We start from the raw sequence: 20,311 nt of genomic DNA, 5'->3' as shown, positions 1-20,311 counted from the left end.
GAGTGGATCAAGATGTGGTATATATACACGATGGAGTACTACATGGCAATGAGAAAGAATGAAATATGGCCATTTGTAGGAAAGTGGATGGACCTCGAGGGTGTCATGCTAAGTGAAATAAGTCAGGCAGAGGACAGATACCATGGTTGCACTCATAGGTCTAACAGGAGAAACCTAATGGAGGACCAGGGGGAGGGGAAGAGGCAAAGAGTTGGGGAGAGAGAGGGATGCAAAACTTGAGACTATTGAATACTGAAAATGAACTAAGGGTTGAAGGGGAAGGGGGAGGGGGGGAAAGAGGTGGTGGTGATGGTGGAGGGCACTTGTGGGGAAGAGCACTGGGTGTTGTATGGAAACCAATTTGACAAAAAAAAAATTTAAAGCTAAAAACAAAAAATGTACAAAGTTAGGCAAGTAGAAACTGCTATCTATTGCAACCAGTTAGGAAATCTAATGTAAATGTCAGAACACCTAAGAAAGGAACTAAGGAGGAAAGATGTAAGAGCTAATAATTTGCTCAAAGTGCTGACAGTCAAATCTCCAGCTCACATAAGCCACTTATTGTTTGTCCTTGAACAAGTTTACAATGAAAAATACTATGGAGCATATCAGTGGCTAAGTCAGTTAAGGGTCTAGCTCAGGTCAGGCTCTGTTTGTGTTCAAGCCCCACAATGGGCCAACTGCTGTCAGCATAGAGACCCCTTCAAATCCTGTCCCCCTTTCTGCCCCTCCCCACACTCATCTCTCAAAAATTAACTTCCAAGAGCACACACAGGATCAAGCTCATGAGATCATGACCTGAGCAGAAACCAAAAAAGTGGGATGCATAACTAGCTGAGCCAGACAGTACCCCCAAATAGTACTAAAACACGCCTATTTTGTTACAAGGTTGATAATGTTTGAAGCCAGCCCCACACTTATCCAGTGGTATGATAGTTTGATTAGTCGTTAGAATAATTTCTGAAAACCTGACTTGGTAGTGAGTAGTTAATATTTAATATTCCTCTTATCACTGTTTAACTTGCCATGTTACAACCATCATCCCAAGTTTATGCTGTTTCTGCCTCCACTCCATTCTGAAGAGGAAGAGATTGTTCCTTACCTTTGTACTTACCAGCATGGCACAGATTTTACTTAGTTTATTGTCACCCAGTGCTCATCCCAACAAGCGCCCTCCCCCATAACCCTCTTCCCCACCCCCTGCAGGGCATAGATTTCTTCACCCCACATCTCTAGGAGCATCTCTTAGGCACCTAATTCCTAAAAAAAAATTTTAAGCGTTTATTACTGAGACAGAGCATGAGCATGGGAGGGTCAGAGAGCGGGGGAAACAATCTGAAGCAGGCTCCAGGCTTTGAGCTGTCAGCACAGAGCCTGATGTGGGGGCTCTAACTCATAAGTCTGTGAATTGTGAAATCATGACCCGAGCCAAGGTGAATGCTTCATCAACCGAACCACCCAGGTGCCCCCCCTAATTCTTAAGTGAACAAAGCATTCATTTTGAACTCATGCTCCACACTTCCCTTCTAGGTCCCTCCCATTTGAGATCTCTTCTGGAAGTTGGTATGTACAAATATCTGCTTTCTTGCTTCCTAACCTTACACAAATGTATGAAGTTCCTTCCCAGTAGGACAGGATCACACACTAGAATGCCAAACGTGGACATTCTAGCACTGTCATTAGTATAAGTATTCACTGAACATACAGCTAGCAAAACCAGGCTTAAAAAAAGGACTTCTTTGAAAGGTATTCAAATAAGTATCAACTTTAATAAGATCCTCTACATACATACACATTTGCTACTGAAAATTGAACTACCACATCAGAACATTTTCCCTACAATTGATTTTCGAAAACCAGAAAATCTAGCCTATGTACCCTGCCCTAATTATAATTACATTCTAGCCAACCACCCAATTCTCTCTATATATTCCTCCTACACAACAAGTTACTTGGCTTCTAATACCCAATCCTAAGTAGGCCCCAGGCTCCCAGCTGCCAGCACAGAACCCTACTCTCCAGAGCTGTCATCAGATGCTTAACCCAACGGAGCCACCCAGGATCCCCATGTCAGGTTAACCTATCCTAATAACTTCAGGCTTCTCAACACACAAAACCTCCTAGTGCTTCCTTGGGTCATATCAAGAAGCGGAACTAAAGTAAACTGAAGTCATTCAAATGCAAACTCCAGGATTCCTCACAAATTATGGCTATCTATCAAGGTAGAAAATACAGAACTAATATCCTAGATTATCAAAATATTATACAGTTTGTCTTAACAGAACTGCTCTCCCAAGCTGCTTGCATCCTAATGCTAAAATTACTAGCAAGAAAAACAGTAGAATAAGGTTTATGTTCATAACGACTCCATGTCATAACCAATCTCCGTTTCGGTATCTTCAGAAGGATCTTTATGATACAGGCAATAGTGACATCTACATCTAAACCTTTCCACTCTTGGTTCATCCTGGGGGGAAAAAAAAAGAATTGTATTAATTTAAATAAAATGGATTAACTTGGATTAACTGTACCATGATGAACTAACTAACAACCCTCAAATCTAGGACTGGTTATTAGAATAGTCTTTGAGGGGCGCCTGGGTGGCTAAGTCAGTTAAGCATCCAACTTTGGCTCAGGTCATGATCTCAGTTCATGGGTTCGAGTCTGGCTCTGTGCTGACAGCTCAGAGCCTGGAGCCTGCCTCAGATTCTGTGTCTACCTCTCTCTGCCTCTCTTCCACTCATGCTCTGTCTCAATAATAAACAATGAAAAACATTTTAATAAAAAATAAAAAAATAGAATAGCTTTTGAAATACACTTGTGGGGCAAAGAGGAGGCAGGACTGAAATGTACGGGTACTAAAGAATGCCAAATTGTGGGTCATTCTGTAATGATAACAACTGATTGTCAAAAATATATTCTAGGATCGTGCTGTGAATGCCTTCAATGTTAACGCCTCCTGGACTCTGCAGTAAGAGGGCAAGTGACGTGACTCCAGAGTACATTTTACATCTACTGTAAGTCAGTTTTTGAGAGTTGCTGAGGGGCAGAGAGAAGTAGAATCACAAGCAGGCTGGTCAGCAGAGCCCAATGCAGGGCTCATCTCAGGACCTGACCTGCAATCAAAAGTCAAAATGTGTTACCCACTGAGCCTTCCAGGTGCTCCCAAAGTTGGAGAATCTTAAACACAAATGTCATTCACATCCTGCATTCATGAGTGACTGCTGCTGTCACGCTTAACATCTTAATGGATGCCAAGTGCCCAGACTCGGGCAGTGCCTTTTTCTACCCAGATCACACGAACCTTGGAAGGCTGTTTGAAGTATCGATGGTTTATAACCAACCACATTAGCCTTTCCATCCTTTCTTTCCTTGCACTTAATACCGTCCTGACTCCAGTCCTCCTCCTGTTGCTGAGTATTCGGTCCACAAGTCCCTGTGGTTTCTTCTTCTCCCTCTCCTCTTGGGATGGATATTCTGGGAGAGGGGAAGGGAGTTTGATGGTAGGGTCGAGAGTCAACTCACGAAGGTTCTTCACTAATATTTCAGAGATAGTTCGAGAGGCAGCTGAAAGAAAAAAGGGTAAGGTCCATTAGGCTGAACTGCAATATCCAGAAATCACTGGTCTCTTGCTCAAAGAATATCTTCTCTTAAAAAGGTTAAGGATGGCCGAGAGGTTTTCAGGGTGAAAAAAATCACACTGCACATCACATGGTGAGAGCATACATTTGAAAATATGCTTAGGATAGGGGGCACCTGGGTAGCTCAGTTAGTTAAGGTCATGAACTCAAGTTCCCTGGGGTTTGAGTCTCCCCATCGGGCTCTGTGCTAACAGTGGGGAGCCTGCTTGGGATTCTCTCTCCCTCTCTGCCCCTCCACCGCTCACTGCTTCTCTTGAAATAAATGAACTTAAAGTTTAAAAACAAGTTAAGAATCCACTATGAAGGGAAACGGTACATTCTCAGAAGAACTTCCCCCTCTTCTTCCTCTTATTCGCAGCTCTAAAGGTTATATTTCCTCCCCCTCCCCCATGGTGTCAAAAGATATCTTATATACATGATTCCAACTGGGAAAATAGGGGACAGAAATCCGGTATTGGCAGTTTGCCCACTTTCAGGTGTGAGAAGTTTTAACAGAAGCGGGATGGGGAGGGGGAGCCAACCATTAACGCAAATCAAAATTAGTAAACAACTTTCAGCAGGTCAGCTTGATAACAATTATAAAGAAACCTCAACATTTTCCTAGGGGAGGGTGAGTAGGTGAAAATACTCACTGGTGAAATAGAGTAACCTAAAATATTAATAGTCTCTCCTTAAGAAGAACGAGGAAGCCAAACTGGCTGTTCCCCTCTTCACTCCTACCCAGTCTTTTCATGGTATTAAATCTCTCCACTCCAATTCATTTATTTTGGGTAGTCAGCCACTCACTTGCCTCTTTCCATCCAAACCATACGCACTCCTATCTTATGTAAGGCAGTTAACATTATTTTTCCCTGTGTGGAAAAACATTAAAAAGTCAGGATCCACTGGACTTCTAAGGGCTTGTGTACTTGTAAATAAAGATTCCTAGTTGTGCAGCATCAGGGACTAGCAGATTCGAGGAAAAGCAAAGATTGATCTGATTGAATATATCATACAGACGTCCCCTTCATTAATTTCCCCCTTTTCTTGTAAATGTTCACCCAGGTTTCTTCCTCAAAGACGCAGCGTGGGGTGGTGGTCTGGTGGCGGTGGAGGGGAGAGCAGTGCTCGCTGGGGATGTTGACAGTAGCAGAATAGAAGATGTCAAGTTTCCCATCCAGCTTCCCAGCTGTCCAAGGAGGAATGGCTGGGGCCCACCTATCACCACCTTCCTACACCTTGAGCCCCACCATTAGGGTGATAAGGTTTCAAATGCAAGTGAAAGGTTCTCCAAGGTCAAACCTGGGATAGGGTGGGGCTCCAAGAAAGTTCTGCTACGGGAAGAAGCAGGAGGACCTAATTAGCAATATCCCTGGAGCAGTGTCCCTAAGAAAGCCTTCCACAGCAATCCTGCTAATTTACATTACTCACTGGCTTTTATCAATGGACCCCACCCCTCCTTCAATTTCCTCTGAAAAGCCGTTTCCCTGTTGAGAACATTCCTAAAGGGTAAATCTAGCTGGAAAACCAATCCAGAAAATGTTGGTGAGATTAAGAAAACCTTTAGGTTAAGTTGGAGTTTAGGCTTTTCATGGTTTCTTCCTTTTTACCATCCCCAACACATATTGCTGATGGGCAGACATTTTTTAAGCCGGCGCCTAGGAAAATTCTGGATTGCTCTTCCCCAGAAACTGGGCGAAGATTATTCCAGAGCACACTAAGCAAGCACCGCAGTTCTCAACACCCCCTCCCCAGCTTCTCTTAGGCTTTCCCCGCTGGTTTCTTCACTAGAGGGACCTACATACGCAAGTGGCCCTCCTGCCTGGAAGGTTTACTTCTTTACATTCCTGTCTTCAGGAAGGACACCATCTGGGTTACCTGAGGCTCCCTGGGAATTTTCTTCACTGGCCATCTGAGAAGGTTCCGGGCCACAGGATGGGTAAAGCTTCGTTGGTGAATCCATCTGAAGCCTAGTCACAGACAGAAGCTCCTTCTAGATCTTTGGGTTCCAGTAGAAGGAGATGCTCAAAACTCAACTAGCTGCAAAGTAGCCGTAAAAACCAAGATAGCCCAGAAGGAGTGAGGAAAACCGAGACTTGGACAAACTCTGGCTAGAGAAAGAACAATCCTCAAAGCTTAAGTCCGGTTTCCTTTTAAAACGACTGCTAAGCCAATCAGCGAGCCTATTTTAATGTAAATGCTAATGTTAAAGGGGTAGGTGAGTGGACGTGGTCCTAGTAATCGACTAACAGGTTAAGTCTTCATCTGCTCTGCATTAAAACAATCATACTCTGTCACGGAGGCTTGAAATTTTTACAAGAGCCTATGGTTGTGTCTCCCTAACAGTTGCCTTAAAAATCAGATGGTTTTTTTTTTTTCAAGCTACTTCTGGAGATGGCTCCTGGTTTGTGAACTGGGCTTTAAGGTATTCTCCTGCTGAGATGAAAGGTGGCTTTCCTCCCAACTGCTGATTAATTCCCAATTAAACTGAGGAAGTTTCCTTAAAGTTTTTCTTGCCTCATATCTTAAACCTGTGGTTGCTGGTAAGGGAAAGTAGAGGAGAAATAAAGTCTTATAAACACTTTAATAGCTTGATCTTTTATGGGTGTGTATTTTGGATCACTTTTTAAAAAATGTTTATTTAATAAAATAAACAAAAAAAAAAGTTTATTTATTTTTGAGAAAGCGAGTGCCACCACGCCGCCAGAAGGGGCGGGGCTGGGGAAACTAGAGGTTCTAGAACTCTGTGCTGACACAACAGCAAGCCCGACGTGGGGCTCGACCTCCAGGAGCCATCAGGTCGTGACTTGAGCCAAAGTCAGGCATTCACCCGACAGAGCCACCCAAAAAGGATGCCTCTGTAACTTTTGTTTGTTTTATAGACTATTAGTTGAATTGCGGTTAACATTTGTAAGCAGCTGAAATTAACGAACTTTATAAATATCGCCCCGGCCCGGCGTCCATACTTGTGCTAAAACTCTGGCAAAGGACACCAATATGAACTGCTGATTTTCGGCAGGAGCTGGGAGAGAGTCCCCGCCCTCCTTTCCCCCCATCTACTCTGTATGTAGCCCCCGCAACTCCCTTATAGCTGGAAATCATGAGAAAAATACTCAAACGCACTCTTGCTTGTTTTTAGTAAAAAGCAAGTCATAGTTCTGATCAAGAAATATTTTTATAGGAGATGAGGAACAGCCCTAAATACATGGTAGGTCACAATACTTTATTCAAGTGTTTTCTGGAAGAGTGTGGCCTCCAGATAGCCAGCATCAACGGCACTTGGTAACTTGTTAGATCTGATTAGAAAACCCCGAGCTCCAACCCACATCTACTGAATGAAAGTCTGCGGCCCAGCCGTCAGCGATGTAGCTGGCCTCCCAAGTGATTCTGCTTCATGGCATCCTTAACTCTCCACTCCTGTTGTCTATTCTCAGCTATTCGCTCCCTTGCCCTGTCCCACCGCAGTCTCTCAAAATTCCGTTGGGAGAAGTGAGGACAAAAATCAGATTATAGGAGGTATAAGATTAAGGAGACAATGAAAAAGGCTGGCAGAGACTCTCAGGAAATCCAGGTTTAGGACAAAGGGGAGAGAGCTATAGCTACCAGAAGGTGTGGGTGTAGAGATTCAGTTTGCTTCAACATGACAGAAGATGAAATGAAAGCAACAGAAGGTAAAAATATGGAGAGACTGGATAGTTGGGGAAACACTCCTAAAATATGCTTTAAATGATTAGATTTTTTAAAAGATCATATTTATTTATTTATTTATGAGAGAGAGAGCATGAGCCTGAGTGAGCAGGAGAGAGGAGAGAGAATCCCAAGCAGGCTCCCCACTGTCAGTGCTGAACCTAATATGGGACTGAAACTCACAAACCCTGAGATCATGACCTGAGCCAAAACCAAGAAAACATCTTACCCAACTGACCCACCCAGGCACCCCCAGATTTAAAAAATCTTTCAGGGAGTTACCTGGGTGGCTAAGTTGGTTAAGCAACTGACTGGCTCAGGTCATGATCTTGAGGTTGGTAAGTTCTGAGTCCCACATGGGACTCTGTGCTGACAGCTCAGGGCCTGAAGCCTGCTTTGCATTCTGTGTCTCCCTCTCTCTGCCCCTCCCTTGTTCGTTCTCTGTCTCTCTCTCTCAAAAATAAACATTAAAAAAACATCTTTCACAGCACCTGGGTAGCTCAGTTGGTTAAGCGGCCAACTTCAGCTCAAGTCATGATCTCATGGTTCATGAGTTTGAGCCCCACATCAGGTTCTGTGCTGACAGCTCAGAGCCTGGAGCCTGCTTCAGATTCTGTGTTTCCCTCTGTCTCTGCCCCTCCCCCACTCATGCTCTGTTTCTGTCTCAATAATAAAAAAACATAAAAAATTTTTAAAAAGTCTTTCAAAATTATGACACATTCTTTATAGTATGAAAAATGAGGTAAAAAGCCAAACAGACTAAAGCAACTTGGGGTGAAAAAAGACTGTAAAAGAATATATCAAGGAAACTATCCCTCAATTCTCCAGAGATAAGAAATCCTATAACAGGGGCATGTGACTCGCTTCGTAGAAGAGCAGGTGACCCTTGATATCTAGGTCATGAGATCAAGCCCGACACTGGGTATAGAGACTTAAAAATGAATTTTTTAAAAGAAAGAAATCATATAATATATAATGTTATATAACAGAAAAAGGGTGCCCTTTTTAAAGAAGGAAAACAGCAAAAAAAGAATACCTAGAAGTCAGAAATTTGATGTTAGAAACCCCCCAAAAAATGGGTTGAAGATAAAATCAAAGAAATTCCCTTAATAAGTAAAGTAGAGCCACAAACAGATGTAAAATAGGAGAGGAAATATAAGAAAATGAAAATTTAAAATCAGGAAGTATCATGCCTTCAGATTTTTCAGCAACACCAAATGCTAGAGGAGAGTGGAGAAATCCCTTCCAAATTCTGAAGGAAAATGCTTTCCAACCTAGAATTCTGCATTAGTCAAATGACTAAGCAAGTGTGGAATATTTTCAGATAATCAGTTTCTCTAAAATGTCACCATCCTATTTCTTTTTTTTAATTTATTTTTAATGTTTTATTTTTGAGAGAGAGAGGGTGAGCAAGCAGGGGAGGGGCAGACAGAATCTGAAACAGGTTCTAGGCTCTGAGCCATCAGCACAGAGCCCAACGTGGGGCCTAAACCCATAAATCTCGAGACAATGACCTGAGCTGAAGTCAGATGCTCAAATGACTGAGATACCCAGGCACCCCTCATCCATCCTACTTCTTCTTTCCCTCGATTGCAGCTTTGTATATTGTCAAATAACACTTCAAATGCATGTTGTACCTTTTAACAGGAATGTTGATCTAACTAAAACAGAAAATAACCTAATCAGAAGAAAGAGGAGATTGGAAATACATGAGTGTGAGGTATGGGAAAAGAAAGAGCTAAATCTGTGTGGAATTCAGTAATAATGCCTAACACTAAAAAATAAAAATAAATAAGTATCACTATACGCTTGCTATTTTGAAATAAGGAGACAAATTGGGTGCTGACTGGCTCAGGTCATGATCTCGTCGTTTGTGAATTCCAGCCCTGTGTTGGGCTCTGTGCTGGCAGTTTGGAGCCTGGAGCCAGCTTTGAATTCTATGTCTCTCTCTGCTCCTCCCCTGCTCTCTCTCAAAACTAAACATTAAAAAAAATCTAGTCTCTTAGCAACTTTGACGTTTATAATACAGTATTATTGGCTATGATCACTATTTTGTGCATCAGAACTAAAGAACTTATGTACTAGTTGGCACGTGATTTCCTCTTCAAGTACCTTCGTGCTTTGTACTTGGCTCTTCCTGTTGTTCTCCAGTACCCTCAGTAGCAGACAAAGGAGGGACACGGGAGGTGGACAAAGTGGTAGATAGGAAAACCTTTAAGGAAACAGTCCCAATGAGCTCAAACTTTTCTGTGCGTTGGGGAAGACGGCCACTATTCTTCCTTCTGTCCTACAACACGCAGGCCTAGCTTGCAAAGCAGGGAGATTTTTATGCAATCTCGAAGAGATCCTGCTATATAAGATAGGCTTTTAAAAATTTCCAATAAAATTGAAGAAGCTGTAGTTTGTGTGAAAGAGTTAAATTGGAAGCACATCCGTTTTAATTCAATTTCAATACCCACCCACCTAATTCTCTCAGTCAATGGTTCATTTATTTTTAAATGGACTGCTAGATAGGTTTAGTTGATAGGTTGAAAGGAGGTAAGCATTGACCTTCCAGGTCAGTTCCACCTACCATTTTACTGGCTCTAATGAAAAGAAATTCAGATCCACTTAAGGCCATTTGGAAGCCCTGAATGTCACCTTTCTTTTCAGACTCAGATCTAGAAGGAAACTTCAAGCTGTGGCTAGAGCTCCATGGACTCACCGTAATAGTTTCCCTTGAACTAGAGTATTCATGCAAGATCAGGGAAGAAAACTAACAGGAAGACAGCCTGGCCAAGTAACCCCCTTTACTCCCCTTTGATAAGAGGAAATTTCAGATTCTATGTATTAATTTCCACCCCTTGAAGGGGGAATATAATTTTTTAAATGTTTATTTACTTTTGAGAGAAAGGGTGCAAGCTGGGGATAGGTTGGGGGGTAAGGGAGGGGACAGAGGATCTGAAGCAGGCTCTGTGCTGACAGCGGAAGGTTTAACCAACTGAACCACCCAGGTGCCTCGAAGGAAAAATCTAATTAAGTAAATCTAATGGGTCCCTGTGGGGGCAAAACAGGAAGGCAAAGGAAAAATCTGTAAGGGGGAGCCACATTGTTAAACTATGTCAACATTGCATTGTTAAAAACTAAGTAACAGTCCCCAGATGGAATCCCTTTGCTAAGCCCCACATCACCAAACCAAGAATTAATTACAGTTTGGCTCTCCTAGAAATGGAATCTTAACCCAGTCACTCAGGGATCACCTGATCAGCTAGTTAGATAATCTGATAGACCCAGGCATAAATTCATGGGGTTGTTTGTCTGTTTACTAAAGCAGTTCATATGATTTTATTCACTTTGGAATTCCACTGGAGCCAGGGATGAAGCATCATCTTTCATCCCAAGAATGAAGCCTTCAGGTAACATCTCAAGTGCTCTCCGAGCTAAGTGGTCATCCTAAGAACGGAGGGCCTGTAATTTCTCTAATTCACAGGTTTCCGTTTTCTGGAGGCATCCAGTGAATCACCATGCTGCCAAAGTCCACACAGAGCCAGTCATCATCGTCTTTCCCTTCTGTCTCCAGTGTTTTACATTTTTGCCACATAGTAGGCGATGGCATGTGAGCATCTGGGGCAAGCAAGTTCCACCACGATTCGCAAAGGAATCTGTATTTCACTTACTCAGGAACCTTAACCACACAAACGTCTCTTGCATTTTCTAGCTTCAAAAGTGACACCAGCATATCAATGTCAAACTTGGGGCCACAACGACCTACTGTGCCTGGCTCCAGGTGCCAGACACCAGCTGCCCCTCGGCCACAAACCTTGTGGAGGTCGCGCCTGAGTCCTGGAGTCAGGCAGGCAGGGCCAAGCGCTGGTCCTTCCTTCAGGCGCCAGAGGTCAGCAGCCCAAGCCTGGCCTGGCACCTGCCGCCACTATTGCCCCACAGCTGCGTCCCCAGCCGCTGCCCCACCGGTCTGGCTGCATAAATTCATCTTTAAAAAATTTTTTTTAATGTTTTTATTATGGAGAGACAGACCATGAGCATGGGAGGGGCAGAGAGAGGGAGAGACACAGAATCATAAGGAGGTTCCAGGCTCTGAGCTGTCAGCACAGAGCCCAACACAGGGCTCGAACCCACAAAGCGTTAGATCATGACCTGAGCCAAAGTCTAACACTTAACCAACTGAGCCATCCAGGCACCCCATTCATTCATCTTTTAACAGTCCAGAATCCTCCAATCCCTGGACTCATTTCCGCAAAGTGGAATGTTAAACAGTGCAATGGCGTGCTTGCTTCCGCAGCACAAATAACAGATGCATTATCCAGAACTGAAAGTTGTGTCCTTCTCACTTTGAATTTGGCTCGTTCAAAGGTATATTTTTCTATTGTAAAATAAATAAATCCTTTGACATAAAAAAAAAAAACAGTGCAATGGCTTAATCAACTGAAGGCTGGAGTAAGAGGAAAGTCTTTAAGGTCAGACGAGTGGAATTTGGAATTCTAATCTTCCTCAGGGGTATAAACGGATGGTGTTGGAATCTTGGCTCTACTTTTTATCTGTTGAGCCCATCTTTTCCCTCCAGGTGGGTTCTCCAGCTTAAAAATGTTTTCCATTCACTTGTTCCAGGTTGGTTTGGGGCCAGGCAACAGAGCCCCAGGCAAAATATACTGTTTGCCCTCAGGGAGCAAATATTCTGGGAGGTAGAGAGGACAAACTATAGATCCAAAGTACAGGGTGGGTAGTGAAAAGTACTCCAAAGAGAGGTCAAGCATGATAAAGGAAAGGGGAAGATTGTTGCTTTTGAAATTCTCCTAAACACAATGAATGAACTCCCTCCACTGCTTTGGGCTCCTGTCTGCGGGGGCGGGCCTCCCCTTCAGGAGGACCCCCACCCCTTCCTGGCTCACCTGAGTGCCCCACCCCCGCCTCCAAATCCCGCAGGTGTTGCCCCCCTTTGCACTCACTCAGTTCTTAACTGCACCTTGGGTCGAGAAGTGTTTCCACCGCGTCCAACACCATCTGCCCTGGACTCGGGCCCGAAGCGTGGGGTGGGGACGAGCTGCCTGGCGCCCCGGACCTGCAAGGGTCTGGGTACCAGTGGTCCAGGCGCCCCACGAGCCTGCGCGCGGAACTGCACTTCTCTCCCCGCACCCCCACCCCCCCATCCCCACCCGCACTTGCCTTCCTTTCGGAGCATCTGCCTTAGTTCTTGAAATTGCACAGTGAAGAATCAATACTGAGAGGGTTCGATTAGCAGTTATTGAACAGCTTCGTGGAAAGCGTTTAATGACTTTACAATATGAGAGCCTGCGGGACCCAGCGGCATGCCGGACAGGGTTCTGAAGGGAAGAGCTCAGGCTGCCCAACATTTGTGGTTTGAATGAAGATACTGGAACCAGGGAGGTACTGGTGAACTAGTCAATTAGGCCGATCAGAGGAGAGTAGCAAATATTGTCAGCATTCCCAAGTTTGCTGAAAGGTGAGATTTCAGGAAAAGACTTGTCTTTGTTTTGTAAGGTTCCGTAGAACACACACTAGGTAATGTTGGTGAGGCACAGCCCGGAGTGAAACTTTCTATTTCAGCGTTGGAAACCCAGTCCAGAGATCAAAGGAATGTCTGTGTCTTTGCCCCTATTTCATTAACTTTCTGCCTTGGCTTGTCTTTTTTATTTTTATTTATTTATTTATTTATTTTTAAATGCTTATTTTATTTCTGAGACAGAATGTGAATGGGGAAGGGGCAGAGAGAGAGGGAGACAGAGCATCTGAAGGGGGCTCTGCACTGACAGCAGAGAGCCTGATGTGGGACTGGAACTCAGGAAACCTGTAGATGATGATGACCTAAGCAGAAGGACTGAGCCACCCAGGTGCCCCTTTGGCTTCTCTATTTGAGAAAAGAAACCCAGACTCCAAGTCTCCTGGTCTTTCATTTGTCTCCCCTTGAAGAACTGTTCACTTGTTAAAGAGGGTGTCTGATTTGGGAGGGGCAAAGGAGTTCTGAGGATACAGTTCACCCTGATAGTTATTTACTTTGCTTTCACCAGCCTCATGCTCCTCAAATGCTGGCGGAGGGCCTCAGCCCTGGTACTAAGCTCCTATCCCTTTTCCCACACGAACAACAGGGCAGGAAGATTGGACACCAATGCTTTTCAGCTTCCCATAGTACAGTTTCTGTGATCCCCTTGTCTTTTCCCTTCGGCTTTGTTGTTTCCCATGTCATTTTCATCATTTTATAAACTCGCTATATAATTTAAAACTTTTCTGATTTCAATTCACCTTTGTTCCATTTAATTTATTGGCTGCAAGAAGAAGCATGAGGACTCAGGGAATGCAAATATTGCAGAATTCTAACGTCAGTAAATTGAGGGGTGCCTGGTTGGGTGGCTCAGTCAGTTAGGTGTTCGACTCTTTTTTTCATTTATGTTTATTTGTTTTGAGGGGGGAGGCGAAAACATGAGGAGGGGAGAGGCAGAGAGAGAAAGGGAGACAGAATCCCAAGCAGGCTCTGTGCTCTGAGCGCAGAGCCTAACTCAAGGCTTGAACTCAGGAACCCTGAGATCATGACCCGAGCCAAAATCAAGAATCAGACACTTAAATGACTGAGCCATCAGGCTCTCCAATTAAGTGTTTGACTCTTGATTTCAACTCAGGTCATGATCATGATCCCAGGGTGGTGAGATCAAGCCCTGAGTCCGGCTCCACTGCTGGGCATGAAGCCTGCTTGAGCTTCTCTCTCTCTCTCAATCTCTCTCCCTCTGCTCCTGTCCCTCAATTATGTACTCTCTTCTCTCTAAAAATTTTTTTAATTAAAAAAGAAATTAATACTTATTATGCTTTATGCATATTTTTATACCACTCACATATTTTTATGCTCATTCGCTGAGCATATATGTGAGTATATATATATAGCTTTGCTATAAAATTTTTAAATTTTTTAATGTTTTATTTATTTTTGATACAGAGAGAGACAGAGCATGAGAGGGGGAGGGGCAGAGAGAGAAGGACACACAGAACCAGAAGCAGGCTCCAGGCTCTGAGCTAGCTGTCAGCACAGAGCCTGACGTGGGGCTGGAAGCCATGAACGTGAGATCTGACCTGAGCCGAAGTCGGAGGCTTAATGGACTGAGCCACCCAGGCGCCCCGCTATAAATTTTTTTAAAGTACTTATTTATTTTGAAAGAGAGAGAGCACAAATGAGGAAGGGGCAAAGATCGTGACCGAGCCGAGATCCGTCTGTGTCACCCAGGCACCGTTGTGAAGCATTGCTATAAAGTACGGAGGATGTTAGGGCAAGCATCAGAGCTGGAAAATAAAACTTAGATGTTATAATCCCCCAGATTTTAATTCTGGAGAGATTTTTATGTATGTGGGTAAAAAAACTTTAACAGCAGTATGTGGCTTTCAAGCTTAGAAGAAATTAAATATTTCACTTGGATTACAAAACAGCCAATGAGAGGATGAGAGACAAGGTCATAATGACCCCAGACCCAGCTTCCTATCAGTCCTTCCTGCTAGTGTAAGAGAGAGGCCCATCCATAGGTGTTGATGAAACTGAACCTGACATTAAGTGGTTGGGATTATAGCACACAATTGTCTCATATTCATTAAAAATTTTTTTTGATGTTTTTTATTTATTTTTGAGACAGAGAGAGACAGAACATGAGCAGGGAGGGGCAGAGAGAGAGGGAGACCAGAACGGGAAGTAGACTCCAGGCTCTGAGCTGTCAGTGCGGAGCCTGATGCAGGGCTCAAACCCACAAACGTGAGATCATGACCTGAGAGGAAGTCACAGGCTTAACCGACTGAGCCACCCAGGCACCGCTCTCATCTTCATTTCAAGGCAAGTGTCTCTACTCTTCGTGTAATCAGTCTACTTCCCACCTATGTTCTGGATTTCAGCCCCTCTGTTCCTCAGGGAAATGGCGTTTCCCCCACCTTGTTTCAACTCTGGTTCCTTCCCGTGAATATGTTCAAATATATGTAAGTCCCTACCTAGGAAAAAGTGCCTCTCTCTCTTCCTTCCTTTCTTTCTCTTTCTGTAAGGTTAAAATCGACGGGAGTGAGAAAGTCACAAAACAGAGAGACTGGGAAAAGAGATCAGAGCACCCTTTATTAAAGAGCTCTTGGGTGAGGTTTTATGGCTCGGAGGGAATGAGCAAGGGAAGTCGCAGAGACAGTACAGAAAACTGAGGTCAGAAATAAATGTAAAAGGGCCTTATTGGGAGCGAGGTTCCAAGGTCCGGAAAGGATGGGCCAGCGAAGTTGCACCAGGGGGACAAAGAGAGAGGCCTTATATAAGGCACTAGTTCCGGGGGTGTGTCCAGGGGCAGATGATATGTTTTCCGAGTAGCCGACAGTGGGTGGAAAGTTCCAAAATGGTGGCCCGTCAGCCATCTTGGTATTGTTCAGTGGGATGGTCTGTTGGCCATCTTGGGGTTTGTTTGGCAGGAAAGTCCTGGGATGGCAGTCTGTTGGCCATTTTGACGTTCCTTCCCCTGAACCCACCAAACCTATCACTTTCTTTCTATCTAAAGGTTTTTTGTTTAAGTAATCTCAACGCAGGGCTCAAACTCATAATCCCCCTATCAAGAACTGCATGCTCCACTGACTGAGCCAGCCAGGTGCCCCCAAAATACTTCTTTCTTTCCTTCTCTCCTTCTTCCACTTCCTCTCACATCTGCCATCCAATGTCAGTTTTTCAGTATTGCCCCTTTCTTTTCTTTTCTGGACTTTAATCCCTCAATCTGGGGCCCCTCTGCTCCCCTGAACAAGTTTTGCTAGCCGCTCTCTTTGTGTTTATCAAAGTCCTCTCAACATCTCTGTTTGGACATTAAGAAGACAGCTTAGATTTATTTACCTTGCCCATCATTGTTACTCCCAAACCTGGCCTACTTCCTAGTTCAGGCCTTATTCTCAGGAATATTTGATCCCATTCAAAAAGTCTTTCTTAAAACATTTACTTGACTTCTACAACACCACATTCTTCAGGGTTTCCCTTGTATTTTGTTCTGTTAAAAGATCACCTGAGGGACACCTGGCTGGCTGAGTCAGTAGAGCATGTATGACTTTTGATTTCAGGGTCATGAGTTCGGACACCACATTGGGCATGGAGCCTATGTAAAAATAATAATAACAGTAATATAAACTGAGGCATATTGAACATTTTAAGAGTTTATATGAACACAAATAGATTTTAATCAGACAGCATCAAACTTGAAGTAGTTAGAAAGACTGGAAGAATGGGAGCCAGGGAAAAGATTTATACAGAGGAATTTCAGAAGAAAAGAAAAAATTATTTGAATGATTGGCTGTCCCTTAAAGTCTAGTTGACTACACTGGTTGTCTCCAGCAGTTTGATTTTTTGACCTTGGAATATTTACAAGCTTCAATTTTGGTTTGCTTTTGGAGGCTCCACGGCATTAGGAGCCTAGGCATTAGGCACTAGTCTAATGCCCTCCTTGTTTAATTAATTGAACACTTCTTTTTGTAGCTTCTGCCCCGGGTCCCTTGTTTTTCTCATGCTACAACAGATGTCCTGAAAGATTTCATGAATGTGCTTTCAGAAGATAAAAAAAACACCCTAAAAATGCAATCAGGGCTATGAGTATGTGTTTTCTCTGGAAAGCACTGGATTATTTTCATTACATTTTCCCAAGTGTCCGTGATACATAAAACATAATGATCCGATGCCCTGAACAAGCTTTCTAGCAACCCATTGACGCCTAACTCCCCGCGTGCAATCCGATCCCCCTTCTCAGTCCACACTGGCATATGCAACCGTCCACTCAACATCTCTATTTGGACATTAAGAAGACAGCTTAGATTTATTTACCTTGCATCATCATTGTTACTCCCAAACCTGGTCTACTTCCTCTGTTTTCTACTTCAGTGACTAGCACCCGCATCTAACCAGCTGCACAAGTCCAAAGCTGAACTGCCATATAAGGTTTCTCATTTTCTTCAGCCTAGATAGTCAATCACCAATTCTACTTAATTCTATTTGTTCACGTCTCTCTCTTCAATCCTCACTGCCAGCATTATTTGTAGGCTGAGTCACTGGGACAGTCTCCTGACTGATCTCCTTGTATTATTGACTCCTCTGCAATCCATTTCCTTTTTTCTAATTTTTTCCAGTTTATTTATTTTGAGAGAGAGCATAGTGCAGTAGGGGCAGAGAGAGGGGAAAGAGAGAATCCCAAGCAGGCTCTGCATGAACTGTGAAATCATGACCTGAGCCAAAAACCAGAGTTGGATGCCTAACCAACTGACCCACCCAGATGCCCCTCCATTTCTTTTCTCATGGAGGGTATATTTTGCAGAAAGGTGATGGGAAAATCCAGCCTGTGCCCTACAAGGGAGCTCTATTGGTGCAGAAGAAGGTGTGTCTAAAACACTGTCCAGAGAGGAAGTCTTTAAAACACATGCACTGGGGCGCCTGGGTGGCTCAGTCAGTTAAGTGTTAGACCCTTGATTTCAGATCAGGCCATAATCTCACAGTTTGTGAGTTTGAGCCCCACATCGGGGCTTGGGATTCTCTCTCTCTCTCTCTCCCTCTATCTCTGTTCCTCCTCCATTTGTGCTCTCTCTCAAAATAAATAAACCTAAAAGAAAAATTTTTAGGGGCTCCTGGGTGGCTCTGTCAGTTAAGCGTCTGACTTCGGCTCAGGTCATGATCTCATAGTTCATGATTTGGAGCCCCGTGTCACGCTCTGTACTGACAGCTCAGAGCCTGAAGCCTGCTTCAGATTCTTTGTCTCCCTCTCTCTCTGCCCCTCCCCAGCTCACTCTCTGTCTCTGTCTCTCAAAATAAAGACATAAAATTTTTTAAAATATTTTTTTAATCAACAAAAATAGTTCACTCTCTTGTGCACTCTCTTTCTCTCTCAAAAATAAACATTAACCAAAAAAATAAAACAAATGCTTATTATTTATGAGAGAGAGAAAGAGAGAGAGAGAGAGAGAGAGAGAGAGAGAGAGAGAGAGAGAGACAGAGCAAGACAGGGGAAGGGCAGAGGGAGATGGAGACACAGAATCTGAAGCAGGCTTCAGGCTCTGAGCTGTCAGCACAGAGCCCAATGTGGAGCTCCAACTCTTGAACCATGAGATCATGACCTGAGCTGAAACCAAGAGTCGACACTTAACGAACTGAGTCACCCAGGCACCCCCTGCTCTATTTATTCTAAACCTCCTCAAAAGTCCTAAGTGCCAGCAGGCCCCACACTGGGGGGCACATGGGCAATTCTCCCTCCTGCCCACCCCCAATCCTATGATTCTAATGGCAAACATTTGTTAAGGCTGGGTTAGGCTGAGTGCTTTACTTTTATTATGTCAGTTAATCCTAGCAATGTTCCTATAGTATAGGTACCTTTATTTTTTCCTTTTTCAGATTAAGAAAACAAAGACATAGAGGTTAAGTAACTTGGACAAAGTCAGACAAGAAATAATGCTGGAGCCCTGGTAGGATCTGGGTACTCCGTCGTTAGAGTTCATGTTCTCAGCCACTCCTCTAGTCTTCACTGAGGTGTCATTTCTTCCAGGAAGCAGCCCTGAAGCCTCATTTCTAGGTGCTTTTCACGCTGCTGCCTCAGGGTGCTGTATTCACTCATCCTCTATGTTGGTTTCCTTTTCAGTCACCTCACCAGAATGTAAACTCCGTGAGAGCAAGGAGGTGTTCTAGAAGGTCATTAGTATGGTGGCATTCGCACTGTCTTGCCAGTGACCCACGTATACTCAGTACAAGGACGCTTTGCTGGTTCAGTGGCCAGAGCCTGGGACTGTACAACCAGCACCGGAAGTTTCCTTCTGTTGGTTGTAGAGGACTTAAAATCAAAATCTTTAAAGAAAGAAGAAATATACACAATATAAAAATTTTTTAAAAGTAAATTTAAAGCTCCATCCTTCAACAGGAGATAAGAAGTATACCCAGTAACACATCCAGATAAATATTAATAGCTAAAAATGTCAGGAAAGAATTATTAGCCAGTGTGTAATGCACTCTGAAATTGTCTACATTTCTGGTGGTGGTTTTTGTTTGTTTGTTTGTTTTTTGTTTCTTTATTTCACTATTCATTAATGAGTCAAAACAAAGCTTGAAAAACACTCATAGAGCAGCAGTACGTGGAACAAAATTAAGACGTCATAATATTGGGGCACCTGGGTGACTCATTCGGTTAAGCGTCCGACTTTGACTCAGGTCATGATCTCATGGTTTGTGAGTTTGAGCCTCGCGTCAGGCTCTGTGATGACAGCTCAGACCCTGAAGCCTCCTTCAGATTCTGTGTCTCCCTCTCTCTGCCCCTGCTGTGCTCATGCTGTGTCTCTCTCTGTCTCTCAATAATAAATAAAAACTTTAAAAAATTAAAAATAAAGACATCATAATATCTGTTTAATCATTCATTCATTGTTAAACAATGGTTCGTTCAGTCATTGTTAAACCAATGGATATGTATATTTCACACTTTTATATAGTAAATCAGAGGTATTTACAGAATGAGTACATTTGGTTTTTAGGTTGTTTGGTTTTCGTTCTTTCTCTCTCTCCCTTAAAACTTGTAAATTCTGCCACTATTTTTGAAAAGGCAGGAGTAAACTTGGAGCTCCTGAATCTCAACAGAGGTTAAAGAGGTTAATCCTAAGGGTAAAGGTCAAAAGCAACATCTTTTCTATTGTCTTCTGACCCTCTTAAGCAAGGACGCTTTTAGGAATTTGTTATCTAAGAATGCAAGGCTTACTAAACATTGTTATCCAAGGCAATAAAAATGACCCCACCAGTCCTTATCAACTATAAACGTATACCCTTGGAGGGAAGGACTATTTTTTGTTTTCCTTGCTCTAGGCCCAGACATTCAGGGTAATGCTTTAGATAAGATAGGCAGTTTAGACCTTGCATTAGTATTTTATTTTCTTTGGCTTTGGAGAAACCAAAAAGATTCACAAGCTGTTACCCAGAAGAGAAATTGTTCACAAACATTTATTTAAATTTTAAATTGCCATTCAAGCAATCTCTTAATATCAGGAGTCAGACA

The 20,311-nt window shown here is 43.3% G+C and overlaps 1 protein-coding gene across 1 annotated transcript; it reads right to left on the bottom strand.

Annotated features, from left to right (window-relative positions):
• Nucleotides 1-2,356: 2,356 nt before the first annotated feature.
• LOC115305578 (developmental pluripotency-associated protein 3-like) lies at nt 2,357-5,614 on the bottom strand. The gene is made up of 3 exons (XM_029955827.1): nt 5,499-5,614; nt 3,305-3,567; nt 2,357-2,467 (listed from the first exon to the last, which is right to left on the bottom strand). Exons 1-3 carry the CDS (start codon nt 5,581-5,583, stop codon nt 2,357-2,359), a joined length of 459 nt encoding a protein of 152 aa, XP_029811687.1. The 5' UTR covers nt 5,584-5,614.
• Nucleotides 5,615-20,311: the final 14,697 nt, after the last annotated feature.

The sequence above is a fragment of the Suricata suricatta genome, chromosome 10 (assembly GCF_006229205.1).
Source record: "Suricata suricatta isolate VVHF042 chromosome 10, meerkat_22Aug2017_6uvM2_HiC, whole genome shotgun sequence".
NCBI classification, from domain to species: domain Eukaryota; kingdom Metazoa; phylum Chordata; class Mammalia; order Carnivora; family Herpestidae; genus Suricata; species Suricata suricatta.
Note: the sequence above shows the minus strand (reverse complement) of the source record. Positions and strands in the feature narration are given on the sequence as shown.

Excerpts from the sequence above, each read along its gene's own strand:
- LOC115305578 (XM_029955827.1), bottom strand. The coding sequence starts at position 5,583 with ATGGATTCACCAACGAAGCTTTACCCATCCTGTGGCCCGGAACCTTCT. Across the intron at positions 3,568-5,498 it reads AAATTCCCAGGGAGCCTCAG|CTGCCTCTCGAACTATCTCT; the intron begins GTAACCCAGATG and ends TTTTTCTTTCAG. Across the intron at positions 2,468-3,304 it reads ACTTCAAACAGCCTTCCAAG|GATGAACCAAGAGTGGAAAG; the intron begins GTTCGTGTGATC and ends TTTTCCCCCCAG.